This window comes from Petaurus breviceps, unplaced genomic scaffold, assembly GCF_028583685.1.
Source record: "Petaurus breviceps papuanus isolate PSGF00001 unplaced genomic scaffold, PetGlider_PUasm1.0 181, whole genome shotgun sequence".
Taxonomy (NCBI): domain Eukaryota; kingdom Metazoa; phylum Chordata; class Mammalia; order Diprotodontia; family Petauridae; genus Petaurus; species Petaurus breviceps.
This window is the reverse complement of record NW_027185784.1, coordinates 25,925,428-25,942,167: the sequence shown is the minus strand read 5'-3', so window position 1 is coordinate 25,942,167 and position 16,740 is coordinate 25,925,428. Positions and strand designations below refer to the sequence as shown.

General features: G+C 37.6%; 1 protein-coding gene across 1 annotated transcript; it reads left to right on the top strand.

The window, feature by feature from the left end:
- Positions 1-7,604: 7,604 nt before the first annotated feature.
- Positions 7,605-8,519, top strand: LOC138160479 (taste receptor type 2 member 3-like). Its single transcript, XM_069087039.1, has one exon. It carries the CDS (start codon positions 7,605-7,607, stop codon positions 8,517-8,519), a length of 915 nt encoding a protein of 304 aa, XP_068943140.1.
- Positions 8,520-16,740: the final 8,221 nt, after the last annotated feature.

Sequence of the window (16,740 nt, the reverse complement as noted above, 5' to 3'; positions counted from 1 at the left end):
AATATTTTAACAGATATTTGTCCCTGACAGAAGGAATTGAAATAGGTAGAAGAAATTGATTGAGTCTCTTTCTTATTTTAAACTCTTGAAAATCAGAGAGTCCTTATTCCAATTGCTACAGAGAGTGGGGATTAACTAGAGATATATGGCAAGTCATTTAATTTTTCTCTGCTTCCTTTTATTCATCTATAAAATCAGAGTTTTGAACCACATAATTTCAAGTGCTCCTTCCACCTCTAAAATTCCGTGATTCTAACTAAAGCCTTATCTATTGGTATTCAATCCATTTAACAAACATGCTATCTATTTGATAAGGCATTTAGACCTAGTCATTTTTTTAAATATCTATGTGATACTAAATATTCTAAACATTATTTGAATTGCATTTTTAAATGTGTTCCTAATTTGAAAGTCGATGTTATCCAAGTGAAAAATCATTCATTCCTACTCAAGATTCCTAGAGATATTGAAGTTGCCAAGTAGGGGGAGGAAAAAAAAGAGTTAAAAAATTCTGAGATCATTCTGGAGAGCCTGAATACTAATTCCAAAAGCTCCTTAGTTAATTAATCTCTTTGGGCAAAAGGCAAAAGATTCAAGAAGATGAGTAGGAAAAAATGCTGACTTAGTTTCCCAAATATTTAATGTGTCCACGGAACAAGAACTCTTAACCTTTTTTCTGGGGTCACAGATCCCTTTGACAATTTAGTGAAGCCTACAGATTCCTTCTGAGAATTAATTTTTAAACGCATAAAATAAAATATATAGAACTGCAAAGGAAGCCAATCGTATTAAAATACAGTTATCAACATATATAATTTTTTTAAATTCACAAAACACAGGTTAGGAATCCCTGTAGAAGAAAAAGAAGAGATAGATCTTTGCATTCCGATTGTTTAATGAAGCTACTAATTCTCTGTCAGAATAAAAAGTCATAGAAAAAGAAATACTCCCAAGTAGTAGCTAGGGATCAGAAAGGCAGATTTCCATCTGAAATGTGACAGGTTTTTCTGGTTCTGAGTATCTTTAAAATATAAAGGTTCTTTTCTCCACCTCTGGCATTGAAGAACAAATGGAGATGAACTCATAGAGACAATATGTCATTGAAAACTAAAGTGGCCTTAACTCACACCTGTAATGTTTGGCATAATAAGTGCATCCTTTTGACAGAGAAAAGAAGACTATGAGCAAAGGAGAAGTATGCACTGATTTTCACCTTTCTCAGACCAGTGAATGTGTGTGTTACCTTGGGACCAAGATATCTCACTCAACTGGGTGCCACAGCTCTTCAGCTTGTAGAACTCTGTATTGAGATTCCAATGAATTATAGAATCCATCCAGAATGCACTTTAAACTCTTGGGGTGTCAGTCTCCTCATCTGTAAAATGAAGCATTGGATTAAATGATGTCTAAGATTGCTTTCTCAACCCCTCTTATTCTCTTTTCTCTTTGCATTCTCTCTCTCAGTGATACATCAGCTCTTTTGGATTCAATTATCACCTCTCTACAGATAACTCCCAAACTTACATATTCAGCCTCATTTCCCCTGAACTCCAAACCTGCAACTCCAAATGCTTGTTGGGTTTTTCATCTGGTTGTTGCATAGTCATCTCAAACTCAGTGCATACAAAATTGAACTCAACATCTTTCTCCCTAAAACCATTCATCTTCCTATTTCTGCCAAGGACACCATTCAGGTTTATCATCTAGGAGTCATTCTCAACTCTTCAATCTCACCCACTCTTCCACCTAACACAGTGACTGGCATAGAGTATCACTTAATAAATGTTGATGAATTTATTACTTCCATCCTCCATCCAATGACTATATTCATTCATCCACCAAACATCAATACAGAATGCGCTGTGTGCAGAGCTGTATGCTGTGTGCTAAGGACTAGGGGGTATACAAAGTTTAGATTAAAACTCAGTTCATGCTCTTATGGAGCTTACAGGCTAGTAGGGGGAGAAGACACTTTACAAAGATAACTATAATACACATTAAACAATAAATGTTTGCATCTGAGGGTTACAAAGAAAAGTATAAGGTAAAAAGAAGGAGTTTTTTTAACTGAGAAGAATTACAGATTTCATGTGGAAGTGGCATTTTTATTGTACATGAAGGGATATGTAGGAACCCAAAAAGTGAAAAGGAGAAGATTCATTGCACCATGAGCAAAGGAATGAAGAAAGAAGGATCCATGGCACACCAAGGGGACAGAAAGTGGACCACTATTACTTGATCATACTCTGCCTCGAGGGTAACAAGACAGTACCAGAATGTGGAGGGCCTTGGATGCAAGTCAAAGAAGTCCAGACTTTGTTCACAAGACAGCAGAATGCCTCTAAAGACATAAGACAATGAATGATACAACTAGACTGAAATAAAAGAAACAAATTTTCTTAGTGGCATGAGAGACTAAAAAGTGGAGAAAGTAGTAGCAGAAATGCTTGTTAAGAGGCTATTTCAAGGATCTAAACAGGTAGTATTGAGAATTGTATTAGAATGACAGGAATCAGTATAGAAAGGAATGCATAAGAGGTGAGAGAAATAAAGAAGTTAAACTGTCAGGATTTAATGGCTAGATATAAAAAATTATATTAAGGGAAGAGTTGAAGATAATGCTAACTTCATAAACACAGGAAACAGGGGGAATGCCACAGCCAGAAATAGTAAGGTTGTGAGGAGGAGCAGTTTAAGGGGAAAGGTAAGGGTGGGAAAAGGAGCTGTGTATGGATTCTATAATTCCCTGTAATCCCAACAGAAGAAACCTTGGCATTCTTCATGCTAAGATGGAGTTGCCAAAGAGACAGACAAATAAAGATGTCCTGTAGGGAATTAGCAATGCACATCTGGAGCTAACGAGAAAAGGCAAGCCTAGAGCTAGAGATGTATGAGTTAAGCACATAGAGATAGTACTCAGAGCTATGAGTAAGATTGCTAGGGGAGAGCAAAGAAAGAAAGAAAAGGGTCAATGAAGAACACTCTCATGACATCATGAGGAAGACAAGGAGCCCAATGAAGGAAAGAGAAAGATCACTGATAAAGTACACTATCCATTACAGAGAGATGACAAATTTAGGGTGCAAAATTAGATACAAATATATATGTGTGACATATATATTTGTGTGTATGTAAATGTATATGTGCATAAGCACTATATAGATGCATATTTCTTTCTCATTCCCCTTCCCATACCTCTTCCTCCTTCCCCTTCCCTTTTCCTTTAGTGATCATTGCTTCTTGTAGAAGAGGGGAAACCAGTCCTCACTCCAGCTTCAATTTAGACATCACAAGTAGAGAACTAATTAGGGTCTAGTAAGCATCTAGATTCCATCTTTGACTTTATAAACATGGAACAGTTTCTGATAAGATAATATAAATTATTTAAAGAAGTGATTTCAAAGAAATGTGGTTTCCAGGGCACTTATACAAGGGCAGAGAGATCTAGGAAGCAGGGAATGAAAATGGGAACACAGGGGGACTTCACCATCTTATAACATTCTGTCACCAAGGAATGGTACATTTCTATCTTTGATGAAAATTATTGCAACAAACCAATTCAGATGAAGAAAGTCATCTCCACCTTATAATTGTCTCAGAAAATAAAAAAATTGACAGGTTCCAGTTGCCACCAGTCTTTAAGAGAAATAGTAATTGACCACTCTTCCCTTTAGTCATCACTGAACAAATCACCACTAGACACTGGATTAGTAGCGTATCCACTCAGAATGCACTTCCCATGGTCCTCTCAATTTATCCCTTCTGCTGGGTTGTCCTAGTTACAAAGCTAGCAGGTACTAGCACACTGAGAAAGTGCTAATATATCTGAACTGAGCTGCAGATATTGCTGAGTGTGAGGCAGTTTTCAGAAGAAATCAAAGCTATCAATGGTCACATGAAAAAATGCTATCAATAGTCACATTGAAAAAAATGATTAGAGAAATGCTAATTAAAGCAACTTTGAGACACCATCTCACACCTATCAGATAGAATAATGTGAAATAAAAAAATGAAAAGTACAAATTCTGAGGGGAATGTAGAAAAATAGAACACTAATCACTGTTGGTGGAGTTGTGAAGTGGTCCAACCATTCTGGAGAACAATTTGGAACTATGTTCAAAAGACTTTAGAACTGTACATGCCCTTTCACCCAGCAACACCAATACTGATATGCATCCCAAAAGAATCAAAGAGAAAGGTAAAAGATTGATTTCTACAAAAATATTTATAATATACCTTTTTGTGGGGGCAAAGAACTGGAAATCAAGAGGATGTCCATCAACTGGGAAATGGATAAACAAATTGTGGCATATAACTGTGATGGAATGCATTATTGTGCTATAAGAAATGATGAGCAGGATGGTTTCTGAAAAACCTGTGAAGATTTCTATGAATTCATGCAAAGTGGAAGGAACATAACCAGAATAACAGTAATATTACACAATGATCAACTCTGAAAGACTCAGCTACTCTGATCAAGACAATGATAGAAGACAATTCCAAAAGACCATTGATGGAAGTTATTATCTATCTCCAGAGAAAGAACTTATGGGATCTGAATGCAGATCAAAGCATTTTTTTCTTCATTTTTCTTAGAAATTTTTTCTGTTTTCTTTTGCAACATGGCTAATAGGGAAACATGTTTTGCATGATCGTACATGTATAATCAATATCAAATTGATTGTCTCCTCAAGGAGGGGAGAGAGAGGAAAAGAAAGAGAATCTGGATCTCAAAAAAATTTTAATGACTGTTAAAAATGTACTCATAATTTGGAAACATTAAACAAAATACATACAAATATATTTTAAAAGGTGACACTGCAGCATGTGTGTTTCCTAGAGGGAAGTGTGTATTTCCTAGGTGGAAGAGTGGCTTGATACAACACTGGGCTGAGAATAAGGAAGGTCTGAGTTCAGATATAACCTCTGATATTTCCTAGTGGCATGACACTGAACAAGTCATTTAACCATCTTCAGTCCCAGTTTTTCTACTGAAGCAATTTCTCAACTAAAAGGGCAATAATAATAGCACTTACCTCCCAGGCTTCCTGTGAGAAAATATTTGTAAAACAGTACAAAGGTACAAGAAGTCTAGAGTCCTTGGACAAAGAGGTCACAGGGCAGTCAGTTACCTACAATTATATAACTTCTATGACAGTTTTGACTGTGGATGTGAGGCTAGAAAGAGGCAGAATTCTGAACAAGATGACTTGAGTGGCCAAGAATCAACAGCAACCTGAACTGAGACACTTCAGAGGCCTCTGAAGACCACAGCATCCTAAATCCAAACAATACCCAGTAGCTTGAAATGTGCAAGCACTCCGACCATGGACACACCAAACCACATAGAATCAGTGACAGGAGCCCAGGTAATCAAGGTCAGGACCAAACAGGACCTGATCATCCCATCTAACATTGCAAGAAGATACAGAAACTATCTCTAGTGTAAAATCCAAAATTAGGAATTGATGCTGGAGATATGAGTCAACTGAATTAAAAAACAAACAACAAAGATTATAGGTCAAAAGATACCCAATAGATGTACCTAGAAAAAGAGAGAAACCACATAATGATAACAATGATGGACTCAAAGAAAAAAATGCCTTGACCACAAGGCTACATGGAAGAAAAGAAGTAGGAGATTTTTTTAATGAAATTATAAATTAAATGAGAGTTCTTGAAAAAAAATGAATTGGAAGGAGAATAAATAACCTAGAACACAATGCAAGATACCATATCCAAGTAACAGACTCCCTGAAAATTGGAATGGAGCAAACAGGACTCAATGGCCTTAAGAAATATAAGGAAATATTAAAACAAAATTCAAAGATAGAAAAATAGAAGAAAATGTAAGGCATTTATTCTATTGAAATGACCTAGAAAACAGCTCAAGGATAGATAGTTGAAGTGTAAAATATATGGGAGTAGGGGAAGTAAGAGTTGTCCATACAGATGCGACTCACAGATGGCATGAATAGACATTCTTTTTAGCATGCCATCTGAGGGAAGGGTCAGGAAGATCCAAGACTGCCAAGGCATACTAATCTCTTCTCTATTCTTCATACCTCAAATATCTCTGCTTTAGAGGTATGATAGATTCAGAACAAAATCCAAAATATCAACAATCATATAAAAAAACTATTCTAAATCACTAATAATATGAGACATTCAATTTAAAACACTGAGGTTTCACTTTTACACACATCAGATTGTCAAATTTGGCAAAAAAATGAAAAAAGAAAAATGAGAGTTGTTGCCTGGAGTGGGGGAGGACAATAGTGCTAATACACTGTTAGTAGAGCTATGAACTGATCTGATCATGCTGAAAAGCAATTTAGAACTATTCTCAAAGTCATTTAATTATGTATAATCTTTATTTGCAAAATGCTTTGCAAACCCAAAAGCACTGTATAAGTCGTTGGCCCAGAGGCTTACTTCCATCAGGTTCCAGCCAAAGACATAGGTTGCAAATGGCCTGAGTACAAAAGCCTTTCAAGTTCTGAGTTGCCCAGAGTCTCTGTGTGCCTTCATACTTTTATAAGCTTCTGCACAAGATAAAAGGACAGACAGACTCTTCTAACTAATGTGATAAAGAAAATCAACTGTCTTGAAATACAATTATATATATATATATATTACACCCACCCAAACACATATGTAACAAAGATTGGGGGCTTGAATTCCATACAGATTATGAGTTTCTAAGTCACACAAAGATAGTGCAATCAGCCCTTGATATACTAGAAAGTACAATACCCTGGAGAGGTATGGGGAAATGATAAAGGCAATATATAGTTAAAGAGACAGATAGATAGGGGCGGCTAGGTGGCGCAGTGAGTAAAGTGCTGGCCCCAGAGTCAGGAGGACCAGAGTTCGGTTCCGGACTCAGACACTTAACACACACACACACACACACACACACACACACACACACACACACACACACAAAATCTAACCGTGTAACCTTGGGTGAGTTACTCAACCCCAATTGCCCTCCAAAAGGAAAAAAAATGAAGAGACAAATAGATATACATACATAAATGTATATTTTCATGATTTTGGGAGAGTCACTCTCCAAAATACTTCCTCTACCCAGTCCCTTTACCCTTCACCAACTCCAGATACCTCTCCAATGGACTATACTTTCTGAGGTAGCAGGACTAATTTTCTTTATGTGACAGAAACTTATTATCTGTGTGGAACTGAAGCATCCATTTTCTCTGACTCTGACCCCTCCCTTCTCTGTGGGATACTAAATCCTGCAATGATTTGCATCGTAGCAAAAGCTATTGGTCTTTCATCTACTAAATGACATTTATTACCCAAGAAATTGAGAAAACTCCAAGCCTGGGGTCTGAAATAGAGACCAATAGCAGACGAGTTTGGAAGGAGCATATGCAAGACTGACCCTCAAGAATTTCTGAGCACTCTGGACAGAGACAGGAGCACAAGCAAGTCAGACAAAGACAAGAGGTACTAGTGACACTGTGGAAAAGCAGGTACCTGTGTATGTTTACTTACTTCAGATCAGAGAAGCTGTAGAATAGCAGCAAGGCTGCAGATAAGCAGAGAGATTACAAAGGTGGGGACATTCATCTGCAGACATGCTGAGCTCATTCCAAATCTTCTTTTTGTGTGTGGCCCTCAGTCAGTTCATTCTGGGGATTTGGGGGAATGCCTTTCTTGGGCTTATCAATTGCATCCACTGGATCAAAAGGAGCAAGATTTCCTTAACTGACTTCATCATTATGAATCTAGCCTTCTCCAGGATCATGCAGCAATGTACGATCATTTTTGATGCCATTACCCTGGTGTTCTATCCTGATTTCTACTTTGGAATGACATTCAGTGAAATTCGTGAAACCAGCTGGACTCTTAGCAACTATTTAAACATTTCACTGTCCACCTGCCTCAGTGTCTTCTACTGCCTGAAGATTGCCGTTTTCTCCCACCCTGTCTTCCTCTGGCTGAAGCGGAGGATTTCCCAGGTGGTTGCCTGCGTTCTGCTGGGCAGCGTGGTCTTCTTTTTCTTCAATACAATGTTAGTGATACAAAAATTCAATATATATTCTGGCCTCCTAAAAATGAGACTCATTGCAAACTACACTGAAAATGTCAGAAGAAAGGAAAGAGAATTTTATGTCTTCCACCGTCTTAGTCTCCTGTGGACACTGATACCATTCAATATATCCCTGTTCTCCTGTCTCTTACTCATTCTGTCCCTGAGGAGGCACACCAAGATGATGGGTCAGCATGTCACTGCCCCTAGAGATGTGAGCACTAAGGCCCATGTGAAAGCCACCATTGTAATGCTTTGTTTCCTCTCACTCTTTATCTTTCATTTGGTCATTCTCTTCATTGGGACAACGAGCAGTTTCCTGAAAGATACCAACCTGATAATAATGATTGTGTTGTTGGCTGCCCCTGTCTTTCCCACTGTGCACTCATTTATCCTCATTCAGCAAAACAAAAACCTGAAGCAGGCTTTCCTGAGGATGCTGTGTTTGAAGAAGGGCTGAATGAAAGGTGGGGTCAGGGGATCCTTTAGCCACTAGTGCAAGCAGGAGATGGAGCGGGAGGGCAGTGCAAGTTGTGCAAGTCTTTTAAAATTCTATTGTTCTAGGTAGCTGGGTGGCATAGAAGAGAGAGCCTTGGGCCTAGAGTCAGGAAGTCAAATTCTGCCTCAGACACTCACAAGCTGCATGACCCTGGGCAAGGCATTTAACCTCTCTCTGCCTCATTTTCCTCATGTGTAAAATGGAGATGATAATATTGACACCTACCTCACAGGGTTGTCATGAGAATAAAATGGGAAAATATGTTTAAAGGTCTTTGCAAACCTTAAAGTACTGCATATATGTTGGCCACTATTATAATTATTTACCACTACATATATGCATATATAAAATAATTTCCATGAATTTTTCTTTACATGAAGTAACTTGTTAAATACTTCTAAGACATTCAATAAAATTTGGATATTATCTCACAAGGTTGTGTTCAGTATCAAGTCATTCCAATGTGTTAAATAATATGTCTGTGTGCATTTATATATTTATACATATCTGCATATATATATATATATAACATATACATATCTAGATATAGATTAAATATATAGGTAGAGGGCAAGTGTTTTCCCTTTAGGAGCAGAGTTTATTGTGGAGCTCCTATATTTGGACAATACTAGTGAGAAGGTGACCAGTGAAAAGGGACAAAGACTAATGTCTTGGAAATAGGCAGGTGTCAGATGTGATCAGGTTTCCATCTGCCAATAAATGCAAAGTTGCAGAGCCATAAAGGGAAGTATGAAGAAGAGGTGTAATAGGAGAGAGAGGGAAAATAATGATTATACTATCTCTTGTTTAGTGCTTTACAAAGTGGCTTTATCAGATCAATGCTGGGAGCATAAACAAGTATGTTTATTCCAAGATAATGCCAAGTCACAGGAAGTTGGGACTCCTATAATACTGATACAGTCCTAAAGGATGACCTCAATAGGATCATTTTTTTCTCTCTTGGACTTGTGGCTCCCACATGAAGTGGGAGGAAACTTTCCTGGCATGTTCACCATATGGCTGGTTTCTAAGTTTCTCCAAAGAGGAATAAAATTGGTCCCCAGATTCTGCATATATATTCAAGTCAGCAATGGCTTGAACCTTTATTTCATCCCAAAGAAAATGCAGAAGACACAAAGAATTCACAGGAATTCATGAACAGATACAAACATGAACACACACAAAAAATCCTCAAATAACTGAAAAGTTCCCTCCAGAGGGGAAATGAACAGGGGGTGATCATGGAGGCAACTTTTGATGTTCCAGTGAGTCTTCTTCCTCCCAGAGTCCTACATTGTAACCTTCTCCCACTAAAATTTAAAGTACCACCTTACAATTTAGAATCCTCCTAGAAAAAATACATATGCAAATATATATACATATGCATATGGATGTGCACATGTATATATACATACATACAAAGAGCTACTACAGCTAGCAATCCCTTTATCACTGGACCTATAATGACTCAATATTTCATCTACTACTATCCAAGCAAGAGGTTATGCAAAAATATTTAGATAATATTCTTCTTTCTCCAAGAACCATGCTGCATCACAAAATCCTCTTCTCTTCAAATGGTCTGATCTCAGGGACTTCTGGGTCATAGGAACAACAAAATGGGGGACTAGACATTGCCTACAATCCCTACTAACTCTCAGGGGGAAAAAGTTGCCAGAGGTACACACTTACAGCTGAATTCATGGAAGAAATAAAGCAAGATGTCCAACAAGGTAACAGATTTTTTAATTAATTCTGAAAATTGCTAACCCCCATCTCATTCATTCAACTCCCCTCCACCACCAGTCTTCAGTCTACTGCAGAGTGAACAATCCATATCAGCAAAAACTGACCCATGGGTTTATGTTTTGCATTTCCCTCTTGCTACAGAGAGTCTACAGGCACACTCATGTTCATTCTCTCATTCTTCTCTGGATGGCACTCTTAGCTGTCCAGAATTCTTTTTCTACCATAACACAATAGCTTTCTTAGACTGAAAGATCATGCTCCCCAGACCAAACACATTCATCCTTCATTCCTCTATGGAATTCCTGTACTGAGACTCTTGAATTCTCTATTCCACAAGCCCCAACATAGGTACTTTCCTTCCAACGCCCTATTTATTTAGCCTTATGTGTTACCTTCCCCCATTAGAATGAAGCTCCTTGACAACAGTGGCTTGTATTTATATTCTTGGCACTTATCACAGTATCTGGCACATAGAAAACACTTAATAAAGGCTTATTGACTTGTCCTAACCCTGTGTAACTGCCACTATCCTACTGCAATAAGTAGTAGACTTTAACTCTGCCTAACCATGTGAAGTGTAGGGGAAGGAACAGAAGACAGAAATGAGCTTCCTTCTACCTAGGGCAGATACTCAATAAGGAAACCATCTCATCCTCCTCTAACCCTACAAAGAGCTGAAGATGATTATTAGGAACAGTGAGAAAACAAAAGCATGGAAAGAACTGGGGCAAATGGCCAGAATAAATGGCTATACTGGGTCTGAAGGAAAAGGAACCAGAATACAGCTGAGAGCAGTGTTGGTTTCCCAGAAACTAAGAGCACAGTGAGAAGTTGGAGAAAAGAGGAAGAGTCAGAAACTGAGCAAGAAAATTATATAAGAAAAAAAACTGAAACTACCCAAAAGCTCAAGAAAGAAAATCCAGTCAAAATCCAAGAATACAGGCAGACAATTCAACAGAGAGAAGATTAACATTAGAAGGAAGGATCAATACTAAAACATCTAAAAGATTACAACTTTCTCTAAATAAATAATACTAGAAAAAGAAAATTGAATCAATGTTGGATGAAACACAGAATCCTACAGAATACTAAAAGAGCACAGAACCAAAGCAAAACATTCCAGAATACTTCAAAAAAGAAATTAAAAAATTAAAAGAAGTTAGAAAGGAACACATGTCAGAATATATGGCCTGAACAGCAAAAATACTGGCAAGAACAGTATTCTATCCATGTTAAGTATTCTATACTTAAGTACCAGTGAGAATGAAAGAGAAAAATAGATTTTCTATGCAAGTTGTTATTTGTCTTTCATTCTCAAAGAGATCCATGACATCAGGAAGGTGAAGAATGACTTGCAAGTAAATTGAATTTAAGTGATGGAGTACAAGTACACTGACGTGAAGGACTAACTAGAAGAGGTGCAAAAGGAAATAATGCTAACAGAATTCAAAATCTCAGTTATTAACAAACGTCATTGATCTCAAAGACAGGATGCACAAAGACAATTTAAGGATCATATATCTCTAAGAAAAACCTGGCAAACAGGAAAATCAGAATACCATAATGCCAAAAATAATACAAGAATACTGCTCAGAACTTCTGAACACAGAACACAAAAGGATTAATCAAAAGACTTAGCACATTACCTCTAAAAGAAAATCCTATTCTTCAAATTCTGAGATACACAATAATTAACTTTAGCAATTCAAATACTAAAAAAAACAAATTTTTCAGGTGGCCAAGGGAAAGATCTTCAAATATAAAGGAAAGGAAATTTAAATATCACGTGACTATTCTGCACCCACTAGAAACTGAAGAAGAGAAGCTAATAATATATTACTAAAAGCAAAGGAGCTCAAGATGTAAATCAAAATGACATATCCTGTAAACATGAGCCCAATTATCAATGAACAAAGATAGATATTCAATAAAAAAAGGCATTTATAGAACTCCTGAAAAAAATGTTATGCTTTGATTCCCAAATTCTGAAATTTCGCGAAGTAAGAATCTTCTGCCTTGTGCCTCTGGAGGAAATCTCTTATTTCCCTGACTGCCACCATCTCTTGATCTGGGAAAGCCTATTTCTAGGAATTTTCCTCTATGATCTGTGCTCACAAGCTATGCACAAAAACAAGGAACCACCTACTCCCAAAGCAGCTCTTCTATTTCTTCAGTAGAGGACACTGTACATGAGCACAGGTCTCTCTTTCCTCCCGCCACACACACTCATCCTGAACTCTGCCATCTGATAATCTAGTCTTTTAAAGACCAAAACAACAAACTGTTCTGTCTGCCCACTTTTATTGACTGAAAAAGAGAACAGCAACTCTGATAAGTGTCTATCCTCTTGCCCAGAAATATAAGAGGACCCTGTGTCCTCTCAGGAGGAGCCTTTGGCTGTGCCTACACTCCAAGGAGAGGTGGCAGCCAAGTGTTTGCAAACAAAAGATGAAAACCTATAAAACTGCATCAGTCTGACTTGGGAATTCATCAAATTGGTTAGGAATCCTCTGATTAGAAACACTTACATTAAATAACTAATAACAGATATTTCAAGGTGAGCATTTAGGCAGCATTATTCAGATGACTTAGAAGGCCTTACTAAAACACCTAAGGAAAAGATGATGGAGAATGCCATGTACTCTATCTGGTACTGTGATCGACCAGTGAGGAAGAGGTGTGGAATTCCTGCTACACTTTTTAATTTATATGATGTTTATTAGTGTATACCTCATAATTCATCCTCTCCCTACCAAAAAAAAACCAAATTGTTTGATTGTGTCATCAGCTGGTAACAGTCAGCCACCTATCCAAATAAATGCAGAGATCAAGGATCCCAGGCAGGAGACAGAATGTTTGTTCCAGGAAAAAAGTAATAATAAAAACCCATGCTGGCTTTTGCTAGTGTATACACAGAAGTTATGCTCATTCTCAAAAAGAAAGAAGGAAAGAAAAGAAATTCCCCATAAAGGAAATTAATTTGCAACTTGTGCCTTTTCATGAAGGGAATATGGACATGTACCTAAAATCTTTTGGTATGAATATGTCAGAGCAGTGAGAAGTACAGGAAGAGTGTGAAGGAACCAAAGAAGCTGGGGGCATGATGGTATTACAAAAAGAGCTCTGTTTGAGAGATCTTCCTTCAGGTCCTAGCTCTCCTACAACTAAGTAGCTATATAACTTTAGTTTGGGATTTTGCTTTTGCTTTTTTTTAAATTCTCTACCAAGTCAGCTCAGGAAGGAAGCAAACATTTATTAAACTCTTATCTCATTTTATCTTCACAACACTGGGAGGTAGGTGCTATTATTTTTCCCATCTTACAGTTGAGGAAACTAAAGCCTCGAGAGGTTAAATGACTTAGTCAGGATCACATAGCTAGGAAGTGACTGAGGTTGAATTTGAACTCTGATTTATCTGACTCCAGGCCCAAGAGACACTGAGAACTTGAGCACTTGTTCAGCATCAAACAGCCAGTATGTGTCAAGCAGGACTTGAAACCTGGTCTTCCTGACTCTGAGGTCAGCTCAGGGTGATCCAGAGTATGTGGTTTACTTGGAACCACAACTTCCTTATCTGTTAAATGAAGGAGCTGGACTAGAAGATTTGTGAGGATTTTTCAATTCTTAAAAACCCTTCAGATATGAACAGGCAGTTCTCAGAATATGAAATTAAAGATATCTATAAACATATGGAAAAATGTTCTAAATCACTATTGATTAGAGAAATGCAAATCAAAACAACTCTGAGGTATCACATCTCACCAGACAGATTGGCTAAGATGACAAAACAGGAAAATGATAAATGCTAGAGAGGATGTGGAAAAACTGGAATACTAATGCATTGTTGGTGGAGTTGTGAACTGATCCAACCATTCTGGAGAGCAATCTGGAACTATGCCCAAAGGGCTATAAATAAGTGTATATACCCTTTGACCCAGCAATATCACTTCTAGGGTTATATCCCAAATAGATGAGAGAAGTGGGAGGGGGACCCATATGTACAAAAATATTTATAGCGGCTCTTTTTGTGGTGGCAAAGAATTGGAAATCCAGGGGATGTCCATCAATTGGGGAATGGCTGAACAAGTTGTGGTATATGAATGTAATGGAATACTACTGTGCTATAAGAAATGAGGAGCAGATGGATTTCATAATAACCTGGAGAGACTTATATAAACTGATGCTGAGTGAAAAGAACAGAACCAGGAGAAATTTGTATGCAATCACAGACACAACGTATGTGTGATGACTAACTTCAATAGACTGGGCTCCTCTCAACAATGCAAGGTTATAAGACAACTCCAAAAGACTCATGATCAAAAGAGATATCCACATTCAGAGAAAGAGATATAGAATCTGAATGCAGATTGAAACAAACTGTTCAAAAAACAAAACTGTTTTTTTGTGTTTCTTTTTCTTGTTTTGTTGTGTTTCCTCTTTCCCACTGATCATTCCATCAGTTATAATCCTTCTTTACATCCTGACTAATGATTAATGTGAAGATAGTTGTAGATCCTATATTCGAGTGCATGCCTCCATGATGGGGCGGGGGGAAGAAAGAGGTGGAGAAAATTTGAAACTCAAGAGACTATGGAACTGAATGTTGTAAACTAAAAGTAAATAAACAAATCAATTTTTAAAAAACTTTCAGTTTACGACTCACATAGGAAGAGACTTAAGTCCTAAAGGCACTCTTATTGGGGTTCCTTAGAAGACTAGACTTGGTGGAGAAGAGTAAAATCGGGGCTTTTGGTTTGTTTGTTTTTAGTTATATGCTGTGAAAAATGCTATGTTATGTCCTTAGAATCCAGAGCATTTTGAAACCAATTTTAAGTGATGGAAATCTGTATTACCTGTTCCTAAATTCTGGCCCTGCTTTGATCCATCTTCTACTCAGCTTCTGCCTTCCAGCTTCAAAAGAGTGGACATGTGGTTTCAGGCTGTCCTTGAGGAGGAGAAAGACTCTGAGAAGAAGGTATCATTTAAAGAATCAGGGCCTCCATCAGAGGTTCTCAAACTTATCTGGCCTACCAAACCTTTAAAAAAAATTACTCAGTGTCCCCCTGGAAATCTACTTTCTTCAACACTTTAACAGTTTTTTTTCCATCATTTCTAAAAATAGATTTTTTAATGATGCATCTTAAATTTAATAATCTATTGTAAATTTGTGGGTCTTTTTCCTTCACTGAAGTTCTTATGACACAATATTGTGTTATGTAACTGCATTATCAAGCACCCTAGCACACCCAGAATGGCCTGCTAGCACAGGTTCTTTGATCTACTTTGCTAAAGGAAAGACAACTTTTAAAAGAGTCAACAATCTTATTTTAATTACAAGCACAGAGATTTAACAGACAGGGCTCCTACTGTCTGAACAAGTAATACAACCACCCACATACAGCACTAGACCAGGGGAGCACAAACCTCTGAGTACTCAGGGGGCTCTAAACAAACATCTACTAAGAGTCCAGTCCAGGGAATCAAAAGGTCCTTCTGATAAGCAAAGCCCCAGAGCAAAACCAGAGTATATATACACTTTTGGCTAATAGGCTCAGAGCCAGAAGGCACCACAATCCTCCTGATTTAGTGCCTAATTAGTTTAGTACCAAAAGGAGTGAAAAGCCTTCCTACAAGCAAACCTCCACCAAGCAAGCTCCTCCTTATGCAAGTTCCTTCCCCCATGGGCTCTACATTGACTCAGTATTTATCACAGCTGGGCCAGAGAGCAAAGCAATAAGACATCTGTGATTGAACATGTGGTCACCTTGGACTATTAATTGACAGGGAAGATCTCATATTCCATTAACATTACAGTAACTGAATAGTATATTGTAAACAAATCATTACATGCAGATATTAGTACCCTGATGCATTGTGGTCTTTCAGACAAAGAAGATACCAAACTCAAAAGAGAAGCAAGCAGAGAAGGGTAGGAAAGGGATAAAATATGGTAACATCAAGCGAAGCAAAACAAATTTCCTCATCCAGAAAGGTGGATGAAAGGTGAAAAAAAGAAAATCAAATAATGAGAAACTAGGAGCTACCCATCAACTGGGGAATGATTGAACAAGATATGATCTGCAAATGTAAGGTGTATTAGTGATAAAAGAGATAACTTCAGAGAATTCTGGGTTCTATAACAGCATGCTCACCTACCAACATTTACTTGTTAAGACCTGTTGGCAGACTTGAGCCCCAATTGGTTATAACTCACATTTTGTTGTTTATTTGGAAAATAATTTAGTCACTAAGACTTTAACTATTACACAAGAAATAAAAACATGTACTGAATGATTTCTCAAATTTTTCTTATCTTTTCTTCTTTCTTTATGCTTCCATAGTCCTCCTATTTTTATTGACTGCCCCCCAATTACACCCAAGACCCCCCATGGAGCAGGATCACCCACTTTGGGTCCCTATGACTTAGAACATG

Bases quoted from the DNA above. Each gene is read 5' to 3' on its own strand.
- LOC138160479 (XM_069087039.1), top strand. From the start codon at position 7,605: ATGCTGAGCTCATTCCAAATCTTCTTTTTGTGTGTGGCCCTCAGTCAG.